At 40.6% G+C, this 13,570-nt stretch overlaps 1 protein-coding gene across 3 annotated transcripts; it reads right to left on the bottom strand.

Moving 5' to 3' along the window:
• Positions 1-689: 689 nt before the first annotated feature.
• On the bottom strand, positions 690-8,455 carry LOC121623617. 3 transcript variants are annotated; one of them, XM_041960962.1, is made up of 3 exons: positions 8,309-8,455; positions 7,587-7,953; positions 2,202-6,701 (listed from the first exon to the last, which is right to left on the bottom strand). In XM_041960962.1, the coding sequence occupies exon 3, from the start codon at positions 6,379-6,381 to the stop codon at positions 3,610-3,612; it is 2,772 nt and encodes a 923-aa protein (XP_041816896.1). In that variant the 5' UTR covers positions 6,382-6,701; positions 7,587-7,953; positions 8,309-8,455; the 3' UTR covers positions 2,202-3,609. The 3 variants fall into 3 exon arrangements, 2 of the variants coding, with proteins under 2 accessions (XP_041816896.1, XP_041816897.1); XR_006007843.1 differs by lacking the exon at positions 2,202-6,701 and adding an exon at positions 690-1,860 and having other exon boundaries at positions 7,587-8,455; XM_041960963.1 differs by having other exon boundaries at positions 7,594-8,455.
• Positions 8,456-13,570: the final 5,115 nt, after the last annotated feature.

The following is a 13,570-nucleotide window of genomic DNA, read 5'->3' as shown; positions in this document are numbered from 1 at the left end:
ATCACAGAAGCCGACGTTAGGTCTTCTCAGTGTGGTGTCTCACGATAGGTCGGGTTGTTAAACGGTGCTAGCCAATGACAGTTTGAGCTACGCTAGGGGGGCCTGCAACGGGGACATGTGGACTGGTTCCCTTTGTTCTCTCATATGTCATTGGAATAAAATACAAAATAGGTTATTTGACAGCTAAATTAGTGGTGACCATACATCATATTTTATTTTTCACCAGTATTGGAGACGTATGTCAGTTGTCATACTCATGTCGGTAAGATAAAAACGTTTCATATTAAGCTTACGGCTGAAATTAAGTCGAAAAAATCTTCATAGCTTTCTATGTATACAGTTTGTTAGTCATATGGCCATACGAAGCCCTATTGTCTCATTTACTGTCCCTCAATCCTGTACAGATAAACCCTGTCACCTCGGCAGTTTCTCCTCCTGCCCTGCGGACAGCTCAGGTGACAGTATCTCCTCTGCTGTCACCTGTTCATCTCGTGCTGGACAGCTTCGATTTTGGTAGCTATGTAAATCTGTAAATCATAAATGGGAACTCTTTGTCCACAAAATACACACGAAGGCTGTGATCAAGCGAGTTTACGAAATGAATGAGATTCTGTGGCCACGGCCAGCAAGGGCAAGGGTCGACAAGTTTATTGAGCCCCGCCCCTTCTAAACAGCCATTGGCTCACAGATCGACACTGTCTTCATGCTGCGTTCAAGGTCAAAAGGAAAAAAAAGATAAAATCACGGTACATTCATGTATTACGAGCTGTTATTTTGTTTTTCTTTAGGACTCCCTGTGAACATGTTCGAAGTCATACACCATCAGTCAAAAGTTTTCTCCCTCAATGTTTTTTCTTTCTTTTTTATTACTTTCTACATTGTAGATTCATACTGAAGACATCAAAACTATTAAGGAACACATATGGAATTATGTACTAAAGAAAAAAAGGGTTAAACAAACCAGAATGTGTTTTATATTTTAGATTCTTCGCAGTAGCCAACTTTTGTTTTGATGACAACTTTGCACAATCTTGGCATTCTCTCATTCAGCTCATAACCAAAACCAATATAACCAGAGAACCAACATAAGACAATGAAGAAGATACTCAATAAATATAAAGGAGGAGAATAAACATCAAAGAAAAGACAGACAAGAAAGGGGGAATACCACAGGAACACCATGAGCTGAGAGAACTGTTTGGCACAATCAAAAGGTCCAGAACAGCCCCTAAAAACACCCTGTGGTGAGATTGTTATGTGGAGCTCCTGTCAGCCAGCAGGTGGCTGTAAACCTCCTCAAAGTTTTCTCTTATGTTCTGTTTGATTCATGAACTAGTTCACACAGCCTCATCGACAGGAAACCAATGTAACTTATCAGGTACACTCTGCTTCCTTTAGCTCTTAAATTTTAGATCCATTTACAACAGTACTTTAAATGTTTGATCAGATACAATGCAAACATTTACAAACAGCTTCTTATTTGGAGGGAGGTTCAGAGCGCTCGGCCCACAGGACCTTGTCACTCCAGTGGATGAGAGACAAACTCGTCTCTCCCAGACGCTGCAGGAGCTGTTGGCTTCTCTCAGCAGCAGCTTCACGTGTTTCATGATCTTCTCGAAATACACCTGGAATGATGGGAAGTAGTTGTCGTAGTTGTCACAGTCAAACTCTGCTTCTGTTGGTTGAACTAGAACGGACTCGTCTTCAGGACAAGTGGACAGAGTATATTTCAGAGTGTATTCCAACTAATTTCCTCCTGGTGCGCAGCACATCCCGCAGCAACACATTGAGGAGGGACGTGAGCTCAGGATCAACCGGCAGCCTGTAGAACAGCAGAACCAGCGCTCGGACCCTCTCATCCTGCAAATGATAAAAGGTAAACACACACTTTACCCTCACACTTCAAAATGGCCACATCAGCAGCTTCTGCCTGTCTCATTCTCTACTGTATACTCAGAAAAATAACAGAATTCAGTGACTTTTCAGGGTCTAAACTCATCACAGTGGTCTCATTCAATGAAAGGTAAAACAAGACAAAATACACACTCACCGCCACGAGTGAGAGAGAGAACAGTTTAACTGCATAATACCAGATATGCCTAACTTTAGAGTAATGTCTGACTATCTTGCAGGACATTGTAATATGGAATGAACCATTTTGTGTGTAAATATGCAATCTGTTAAAAAAGATGCTCACAATGTGACTTAGTACAAAAACACTTTATTATCCATATCTTACTCATGTACAGTTCAAAATCTTACCCTGTGAATCTGAGCCATCCTCCTCAAGGCAATATTATTTTTGTGCTCTTTTGTATATATTGTACATGTATAGTTGATTTTGTTCTGTATCCTCTTGTATTGTCTGTTTGTTCGTTTTCTGCATCTCCTTTTAATTTTTACCATTTGTAACAACAAAATTTTCCCAACATGGGATCAATGAAGTTTTATCTTGTCTTATTTTAAAGAGTACAAAACCCCGTTTTCCTTCGTTTTTTCTTTCACCTACCCACTTGAGCATTAAATGATGTCAATATAACAACTTTTTTGTTGTCAAGATAAGATTTCAAATATATGCTGGAAAATCCAAAAGCAACAATAAAACAGAGCTTCCTTCTAGGCTTCCTCTTGCACTATTCTTCCACTGGCATAATAAAAGCATACAGATACACACTTTACTGTTTTAGGACCACTTATTCACACTGTTGAAAAGCAAATGTCCCCCCCTACTGGCTGATGAAGGTATGAAATCAAATCTCATCTGGAAGAAATTGGATTGACTGCAGAGTCAGAGTTACTGACACTACCGACAAGAAGTAAAAAGTAAATAAAAGGGTCACCTGAAAGTAGCTCTTTCACCCTGCTGGACCTTAAAATTTGAATTCAGTTTTTGTTGTTCTGGTAGTTTGTTTACTTGGATCAACATTTGCTGAAAACTTCATGACACCGGTTCTTGCTGGGACCTTACAGACAGCAATGTAACAGCATAAAAACACAAAATGCAAGTAAAGTAAATTAACAACAAACATCAAAAGTGTACTTAAATCAAATATCCAAAGCTTGAGTGAGAAGATGACAAACATCATACAAAGTGCAACAGACTGCAGTCGCAACATTTTGTAAAATGTGTTTGTAAAAGATTCATAAGTAACAGTGAAATACTTTAAATTCAGCATTTAAAAACTATCCTTGTTAAGGTTGATTCAGTTGAAGATGATAAATAAAATACAGCTTGGCTGTGATGAAGAGATCTTTATAAAGTTTATATTAAGAAAAAAAATGCACAAATTGCACATTTTGTTGAAACATATCTAAATGAATATACAGCACATGAACTCACTAGATCACAAGGTCGCCATGTCTTTATCAAATGCAAGACATGGCTATTGACAGCTGGGAAACAGTCTTTTAATAACAGTCTTTTAATAACAATGGTAGATAAGTGAAGGCCAACAACTAATTGTCTTAGACAAGAACAATATGCTCTGTTCTCTCTATTCGTTTTTCACTGTGTCAAGGAAAGATAACAAACAATGACTGATGCAGAGAAAACTTTTGTGGCCGTTACAGGATGATCAGTTTCAAACTCCATCACCGGTTCATTGAGCTTCAGCTCAAGCCAAGGTGTTCACAGAGGAAGGGGTCGGCCTCACACAGGAACTCAATCATCTCTGAACTTGCAGCGTCACCTTTCTGCCTCACTGTGTCGATGACAAAACGAGCTTTGTCTCTTCTGTTCAGCATGTCGTCTGCTGACTCCCTCTCAGAATCACTCATTACCTTTTTCTCAAGCAGTTTGTCCAGCAGACTCTTGAGAACAGGTCCTGATATCCCTTCGATGAAGCTGCTCCGGACGTCGAACAGCTTCTTATTTGGAGGGAGGTTCAGAGCGCTCTGCCCACAGGACCTCATCACTCCAGTGGATGAGAGACAAACTCGTCTCTCCCAGACGCTGCAGGAGCTGTTGGCTTCTCTCAGCAGCAGCTTCACGTGTTTCATGATCTTCTTGAAATTCACCTGGAATGATGGGACGTAGTTGTCGTAGTTGTCACAGTCAAACTCTGCTTTTTTTGGTTCAACTAGAACGGACTTGACTTTAGTGGACAGAGTGTATTCCTGCTTTGGCTGCAGTTTACAGTGCGAGGTTGTCTCTATGTAGGTCTCATCTCCAACTAATTTCCTCCTGGTGCGCAGCACATCCCGCAGCACGACGTTCCTCGGTAGCAGCAACACATTGAGGAGGGACGTGAGCTCAGGATCAACCGGCGGCCTGTAGAACAGCAGAACCAGCGCTCCGACCGGGTCAGGTGGTGAGTCTTCGTCCTTGACATTCCCGAAACCAGAGAACCCTGTGATGTTGATGATAACGTGTGTTTCTGTTATCTTATGAGGGGCGATAAACTCTACGCTGTCATCGTTCTCATGAGCAACTGACAGGAAGTCACACCCCCCTGCGGAGGAGATCTCACAGTGTGGGAGATGAAGCTGACTCACAGACTGCTGCACACATTTGATGTCAAACAGGGGTCCTGCAGGCTGCTTGTGATGCTGGGCCAGTCGCCTCCTGTTCCAAGGGATGATCCTGTAAACCACGTCCCCTTCTCCCTCCATGTGGAACACCAGGCCTGTCACACTGCACTGGTACAGGCCTGGGCAGGAGCACTGGAACCTGTAGGTTTCATCGTGTCCATCAGCAGTGACATCAGGCGTGAACTCCTCAAAGCTGCTTTTTAACAGCATGTCAGGTAGGCTCTTTGCTCTTGTAAGGGAGTTTACTGGACTCAGTGAGGGCATGCTGTGAGAACGAGGCAAACGACTGCAGCTTTGTGTACTCCAACCAGGATCTGAGGAGATCTGGAGGTGAGACCGGACTGGCAGGGTGACTGAGTTGTTTACAGCTGTTGCAGATGTCTCCATTTCCATCAGAGCACCACCGTCATCCCCTGACTCACTTTCAGACTGCAGAAACAGCAGCTCAAATGCATTTTGTGCTCCACTTGCTTCAGCGCAGACAGTTGAGTCCTGGAGGACTGCAGGCCTGCCTTGTGGACATGGAGGACCAGCAACAGTTGGGGCTATGGACTGCGAGCTGTCGGGTACTCTGAAAGTAGAACTGGACTTATCAAAGCTGCGGCCACCATCATCTGTGTTTTGTCTGTTTGGAAGATGTAAGATCTGGTCTAATGTTAGTGAAGGAGTAGAAAGAAAACGAGTGTCTCCGGATTCACAAGACTGAGTTTCCCAGTCAGAGGGGGTATGTGATACGCTATGGACACGACCAGACGAGTCATGAAGAGCAGAGTCTGTATCATTGTCATCGTTGGTGGGGAGTTGACATGTGGAAGGACCAGCTGATGCATGCAGCTCCATTTCCCTGGTTTGATCTTGAGGGGAATCAATGGTGGAAGCAGGAGTAAAGGAATATATCTTACGTTTTTTCTGCCTTCTGAAGCTTCTTAAGTTTCCCTTCAGGGGTTTATAACTCAGAGAAGACTGGAAGGGAGGAGCAGAAACCTGAAAGAAGGGCTGAGGAGAAGGGTCAGTATAATAATTCCCTGCAGAGAAGGGAGTGGATGCAGACGAGCTGAAAATCGGAAAGCTGTGGGCGCCAGATAGTGACACTCTTTCCCCAGAAACTCTCTGAGGGTCTTGCTTATGTTGTAGTGCTAAACTGACGCCAGTCAAATAATTGCTATTATTTTTGCCTGACATTTCAGGCCATGGTTTATATTGAAGACTGGCAAAAGAATGTTCTGTTTCTGGGTCATGATGGACTGTTGTTGAGGGTAAAACCTTATCTCCTGTCTCCACAGTCTCACCTTTGGTTTTGCTCATGTCAACAGGACCCCACATGTCGAGTAGCTGGTTGTATGGGTGGTTTAATCCTTCAAGTGACTGTTGATCTGGAAGTCTGACATTATGATGTTCGGACTGAGCTGAGATGATACGCTCGTTTTGCTGTCGTGGGAGAATAGAGGGAAGCGTGGAGGGAGGAAGTCCTGTGGATGGAAACCAGATTTCATAATCATGACGCCTCCTGAAGGAAGAGGGACAGGTTGAGGAATAACTGTCAGATAATCCGTGGACCCTTTTTCTTCTTTCGTTCTTCTCCTTTTCATCTGCACTCATTGTTTTTTCAAATAATTTCAAATAATTGCTTTCATTTTTGCCTGACATTTCAGCCGATGGTTTATATTGAAGACTGGCATAAGAATGTCCTGTGTCTGGGTCATGATGGACTGTTGTGGGTAAAACCTTATCTCCTGTCTCCACAGTCTCAGGTGGAGGACGTATTCTAGATTTAAGACAGCTTTTATATTCTTTTACACCCCAGGTGGGATAGGGAGGAGTTGAGTAAGATCTATCCAGTGACCTGTGCATCCTTTTGCTCAGCCACTCATCTCAAACACTCTGCTCTGAAAACTTCTCATCTGCAGTCCTCTTTTTTTCTGAGATGAAAGTACGACTTCCTTCCTGTTCGTATAATGACTCATTTCTGTCTTCATTCAGCTCTTCCGCCTCAGCCTGTGGTGAGTCACATGTCTTCTTACACCTGCCTGTGTCATACCATGAAGCAAAGGAAGAGTGAGTATTTCCTCCTTGTGGCTCCATCGTTTTATTTTTTCAACTCGATCTCAGACAGAAACTTTTAAAACATCTTCTTCATGTTGGCTTCTGTGTTTTTCACCTGGTCTCAGAGCCTAAAATAAAGAAAAGAATGAAATATTCAAGTATGAAGCACAATTCTTCATTGGTGCTTACAAAGAAGAAAAAGAAGAAGAACTTGTGGATGCAGAAAGAAGTGAACATTTTGTGTTCTGTCTGGATGACTGTTGAGCTCTTCTCTGTTCAACTTCTGTCTCCTCTCCAAACAGGTTTTTCTGCCTGTGACACAGGCAGAAAAACCTGTATGGCCAGTATGTTTCACATAGGTGAGAAATCGCCACTCTGCTCATTAATTTTCAACAATAAGACTCCTGGCACTCCCTGACATCTGTTTCACAGGTCTATACATGTTCTAATATAGATATGTAGCATACCAGATAGAATCTATTCATAAGCGAACCAGCTACTGAAATGAACGTGGAAGTCTGAGCGTGGCTGCATCAGATCAAACAGAAGCCAAACCAAATCTACAAAACTCACTGTGATGATACGACTTCAGGAAGTCACTGCACAGCTGCTGTTCAGCTTCTGCACTGAATCCCCCTGAAACTACAAACTGTTGTTTCTACATTTATGTTTGTGAACAAGTTCAGGTTTCTAAGTTTGAGAGAGCACACACAGCGAGGTGCAGACCAGTGTGAGCTTCAATGCCAATCCATCGAAACTCAGTGGAATTTAACTCAGTTCATTAACTCCAACACTGTACATAAGTACAGTTTTGAGGTACTTATACTTGACCTGAGTATTTCCATTCTCTGCTGCCTCATGTTTCTCCTGCAGGACATCTCAGAGGTAAATTTTGTACTTTTTACTCCACTACATTTAGGCTACTTGATAACTTCGGTCTACAGGAAACAGTAAAAATCAGCTCCATCTTTACCAGCTTTACAGTCATCTTTTTAAAAAGTCTGTAAACTTACATCACACCTGAGTAAATCTCGGCATTCAGGCGTTAACTCGGTGCGAGCTGACGGTGCCTTGTTGTCCTCTAACCTGGTGAGAACGTCAGCCGGTCAACTGCGCCTCTCTGGATCGGGTCGCTGAGTTGTCTTTGCTTGGACGGCCGCAGTCCCTTTTTGAGTTCGACCCGGTCTGAGGACTCGAGCCGACGAACTTCAGTCCTCCATCAGAGATGTTCTTGAGAAACTCTAACTGCCACGTTTCCACGGTTAACCTGGGACTTCCGTGTCAGCGTGCTCACAGTATTTAGAGCTATGAAGGTCCACAGTTTCACTTTTGGTTTCACAAGCGTTCACGTTACTTTGTGCAGAGTGTTATGCCCCTGGTCTAGGGGTGCAGAGGCACAACACAAAGAAAGGCGGAGGAGAAATTACTATAGAAAACAGGCAGCTTATTGCCAACAAAAATCGTACTTTTTATAATTCACAGATAAATTTACAAACCAAATGGACTAACAAAAGAAGCCTGGCTTCAGGGTGGACTAATGGCCAAAACAACAAACAAAACAAGCTATCTGAAAACCCCCAAAAAAGTAACTAAACCCTGGTAGGAACATAAATAAACAAAAAAACATTTACTAAGCCTACCTCCCAGTCCCTAGGCTAAGTAAAACAGGAGAAAATAGTCAGTAACAAAAATGCCAGCCCACCCCTACTGCTTCTAAGAAAAACAAAATACTTACAGTATTTACACAATCTGATCCGATTTACAAACAAACAAACAAACTCTCACTTAAGCTAGCTCCAAATCTATGGTATACAAATTTCAAAACGATTTACACTCAATACATTCAGCAACTACAAAGTGAGGCTTTCAGGTACAGCTGAGTTTGGCCGACGCAAAGTGGACTCCAGTCCAGACAGAATGGGTTTAAGTCCTGCCCAGCTTGATGGTACAGCCAATCATCAGCCTCCAAGTCTTCCAAGCGACGCCCCTGCTCACAGACACAAAGATGGGACAGAAAAGAAGAGGTCTCACTCTGTCACAGAAAAACAATCAAAATATTTACGGCAGGGGCGGTAACAAGAGAAAACAGCTATACAGTATATAACAGCCTATAAGGTCACACTTTAGGCTTTGACACCAGTTTAAAGTTTGAGTCTAAACAGTGGTGAGATTGCAAATGATGCAACATCTATAAATACAAAGAAGGTACGCCCATAATTCCTCCTGTCACCAGCCAGCCCTGTCCCTTTAACCCTATAATGCCTGACCCAAGAAATGATAGCAAATATAGAAAAAAGTAATTTAAAAAAACTCTAAAATGTCCTCAGTTAAATTTTACAAATATGACACTTTAAGACATACACTCTTATATAATATGTAAAAAATCTGAACCTGACAACCTGACCAAAAACAGACTAACAAATATTAATAAATAATATAACAAATAGTTTCCTGTAAATGTATTTATTTTAAGTGATTCTGGTCAAGCTAAATTTATAAATGATTGCTATAAAATCCAAAAATGGCCTTTTTAGTCAGTGCCGAATTTTAAACAGCAGCATCGCTTCATGTTTCAGGAAACATGGATTTACATGAGTTCCAACCACTCACTGTGACCTTTAATAAGCAAATATCTCTACCTACTGGCTGATGAAGGTATGTAATCAACTAAAAAGAGTTATTATTACAGATCCAGCAAGATAAGATCATTTATGGTACAATAAAATAAGACATTATTGTTCCCAAGGGGAAAATTAAACACATCTACAGATTAACTGAAGATGAATACCGAGCAGATGAAGTCATGATCTCATCTGGAAGAAATCTGACTCGACTGCAGAGTCAGAGTTACTGACACTATGGACGAGAAGAAAAAAAAAATAAATGTCCCTAAAACTTAATGACACCTGATTCTTGTTGGGGACCTGACAGAGGGAAATACCACAGTTTTAGCCTGCTGTGTTAGGGTGGGCTGGTAGAAATGATAGATGGGCAGCTTATCGTGTTTTGTTGATCACTCTCAAACTTAGAAACTGGAACTCATACAGTTCAATCAAGTTTAACGGTTCAAGTGATTGTCTGCAGCTGATGTGTTAATGCAGCTGTAACACTGCTAATGAATACAATACTGACTGTGTTGTTGCTATGTGACACCTCGGAATTAAGAAATGATGTAGTTGTTGTTGTTATTGTTGTTATTGCTCTTCTTCTTCTTCTTCTTCCTCTTTGTAAGCACCAGTGTTGAATTATACTTTAAAAAGGGATTTTAATTTGTGCTATATCTGTGCTTTAGGGTCCTGGGCCAGGTGAAAAACACAGAGATCCCCTTCACATATTCGATTAAAAAAGCTAATATGTAAAAAAAAAAAAAAAAAAATCTGTATCCAGATACGTGATCCCAGATTGAACGTGGGCCACCACATTTCACTTGCTATTGCGGACGTTGGTCACAAGGTGGCAACATTATTGTCACTCCTCCAAGTGCATCGTGGTCTTTCTTCCTGTTTCCGTGGAGACAACCAGGAGATTTAGAGAGTGGACTGCGACCCTGTTGTATAAAGTAGTCGGTAAATACACTCATATCTTTCTAAAATTTTCGTGTACAAATACATGAAGGACATTATGTGTATAAGATAATACTTTATCAATCTCAAAATGAGGAAATTAAGTTGTCACATGCTGCAAACAATAATAGATAAACATTAGAGGATCAAAGTAGTCAATAAAAAAGGTATACAGAATAGAAAATAGAAAAACAGCTGTGTATATGTATGTTATATACAGAAGTATGAGAATACTGCTGCCACAAGAGTATATTACACAGGGTCTGAAATGATAAATACTGCAAATGATCTCAATACAAGATGTAAAGCTGAAATATAAGTGCAGATAACCGGAATGAATAGAGATGGCTTTAATACAGATTGCCTGAATACAGACATAGATATTTTTCCAGATAAAACTTCACATATTTTTTGACCTTGCATGTTTCTAAAAAGAGTTGTTGAAGTAAACAGGCATGATTTCCAGTAAATGGCGAGGGGAGGAACGACCGGGACAATAAAACAATAAACCTGAATGTGTTCAGTCGTTCCAGAGTTCAGACTCCTTTTTGATTTGACAGAGCAGAGCAGACGGAGGAAAACTGAATCCTGAGGCGAGGTGAGTGAGAATTTAACATTATCACTGTTTTACTGTCAAAGTCTCCGGCTGGCTTTTACATCCAAATTGTCCCCTGTCTTAAGTAAACTTTTTGAGGAAATCCTTTCTGTGCAAAAGTTACCTTCCACAATGACTCAAGCAACCATAATCGTTTTGCCTAAAAAAGATAAAGACCCCCGCGATTGTGGTTCCTACCGGCCAATAAGTCTCCTTTGCTGTGATTATAAAATTCTTGCCAAAATTCTTTCTCGACGTCTCGATCCCCAGTGATCCCCAATATAATAGACCCAGATCAAACAGGTTTTATACCAGGCAGACAATCATTTTACAATATGCAACGTTTATTTAATGTATTGTATTCTTCCCACTCCCCCCGACATCCAGAAATTGTTGTCTCCCTTGATGCGGAAAAGGCATTTGATCGGGTGGAGTGGGAATATTTATTTACAGTATTGAAAAAATTTGGTTTTGGTTCGGCCTTTATTTCCTGGGTTAAAATAATTTACTCTTCTCCATTGGCCTCAGTGTGCACGAATTTAGTGACCTCCAGTTATTTCCAACTACATCGTGGCACAAGGCAAGGTTGTTGTCTGTCACCATTCCTTTTTGACATAGCCATAGAACCCTTAGCCATAGCCTTAAGAAAAGAAGATAAGGTCGTTGGAGTGACGAGGACGACAAAAATACACAAAGTGTCGCTATATGCAGACGACCTTTTATTATACTTATCAAATCCCATGAATTCATTCGGTAGAATATCTGGTTACAAATTGAATTTTTCCAAGAGTACTCTTTTTCCTATCAATCGTCTAGCAAGAGCATTAGACTTATAGTATCCCTTTTAATGAAGTCGAAACATTCACCTACCTGGGGGTCAAAATCACACGTTTATTTAAAGATTTGTACAGCCAGAACTTTAAAAACTTGCTAGAGCACACAAAACAAGATCTGTTGCGGTGGTCCCCGCTGCTTATCTCTTTAGCTGGAAGGGTGAACACAATTAAGATGACAGTCCTGCTGCGTTTCCTATACTTATTTCAAATGATCCCTTTCTTGCCTAATTCTGTATTTAAAGAATTGGATAGCTTAATCTCCTCCTTTTTGTGGAACAAGTCTGTCCCGCGAATGAGGAAAACTTTTTTAGAGGTGCCCAAATCATCTGGGGGCTAGGTTTGCCTCGTTTTAAATATTATTACTGGGCAGCAAATATAAGTAAATTAATGTATTGGGTCTCTACTTGGGAAACAAATCAGGGTCCTGTTTGGGCTAGCATGGAATTAGATGGCGATTTAGCAATTTCACCTATTTCATTATTGAGTTCTATAATACCTACAGGCCCACACCCTCAAATCTTAAATCCTATTGTGAAACACTCCCTAAAAATTTGGTTTCAGTTCAGGAAACAGTTTCATATTAAACAGTTAAGCTCGTTCTCCCCCCTGGTTAATAATCACCTTTTTCCACCATCTAAAACTGACACATCATTTCAAATTTGGCATAAAAATGGTCTGGTCTTTATAAAAGATCTCTATCTCAAAGCAACATTCATGTCATTCGAAACACTGCAAAGAAAACATCATATTCCTACAGCAAAACTTTGTATTTCTACAAATACGAAGTTTTGCTAGTAAACATTTTAGACTTCCTAATATACCAGCAAAGAATGTTATTGATGATATACTTGCTCTAAATCCCTACAAAAAAGGTAATATTTCCAAAATCTATACTATGATTCAAAATATTAATCCACCCTCATGGGGCAAAACAAAATTAGCTTGGGAACAGGACTTGGGCATTAAACTCTCTGAGGAATTTTGGCAGTGCAGCCTAGAAGGCATTCACTCTTCTTCTTTTTGTATTAGACAGTGCCTTATTCAGTTTAAAGTGCTACATCGCCTACACTACTCAAATGTAAAACTTGCTAAAATATATCCTAATGTCAGCCCAATGTGTTTAAGACGTCATCATAGTCTAGCTACTGTAGGTCATATGTTTTGGCACTGTCAGTCTTTGAGCAGTTTCTGGCAAAAAGTTTTTGAGGTTCTTTCATGCATAAGTGGCAAAACAATTGCCCCATCCCCACATATTTTGATCTTTGGGATCCGTCCTCCAGAAATTACAGTTTCTACATCTCAAGCTAAGGCAATCGCCTTCGCTTCACTAATGGCCCGAAGACTCATTCTCCTTCAGTGGAAATCAGATAAACCCCCCTCTTTTATTAATTGGACTAAAGAAATGCTCTCTTTGTTGCAGCTAGAAAAACTGAGATACAGTCGGACTAATTGTTATGGAAAATTTAGTGTGACCTGGCGCCCTTTCATTGAATATGTTAAAAACCTGAAGCTATCATAAAAAGTTTCCCTGCCGGAGTATGTGTAATGGAGTAATATCCCCTTTTTTTATTATTATTATTATTTATGTTTTTTTATGTATTTATTTTTTCTATGTTTCGCATAAATATGTGTAATACATAAATCCTACAATGGGTTAGGGTTAGGGTTACACACAATGTGGCTGTACTTTTTCTTTTAGACCTTAGCGCAGCGTTTGACACAGTTGACCATAAAATTTTAATTGACAGACTTGGGAATTGGGTGGGTCTCTCCAATTGTGTTTTAGCTTGGTTTCAATCTTATTTAAGTGATGGACAGTTTTTTGTCAGCCTGGGTGATCATGTATCAGAGACTCACAGCACTCAACATGGTATTCCTCAAGGTAGCATTCTTGGCTCAATTCTGTTTTCGTTATACATGCTCCCACTAGGAATCATCATCAATCACCACCAGGTCAACTACTATTTTTATGCTGATGATGCTCAATTGTATATCTCTATCTC

The sequence above is a fragment of the Chelmon rostratus genome, chromosome 20 (assembly GCF_017976325.1).
Source record: "Chelmon rostratus isolate fCheRos1 chromosome 20, fCheRos1.pri, whole genome shotgun sequence".
NCBI lineage: Eukaryota > Metazoa > Chordata > Actinopteri > Chaetodontiformes > Chaetodontidae > Chelmon > Chelmon rostratus.
Note: the sequence above shows the minus strand (reverse complement) of the source record. Positions and strands in the feature narration are given on the sequence as shown.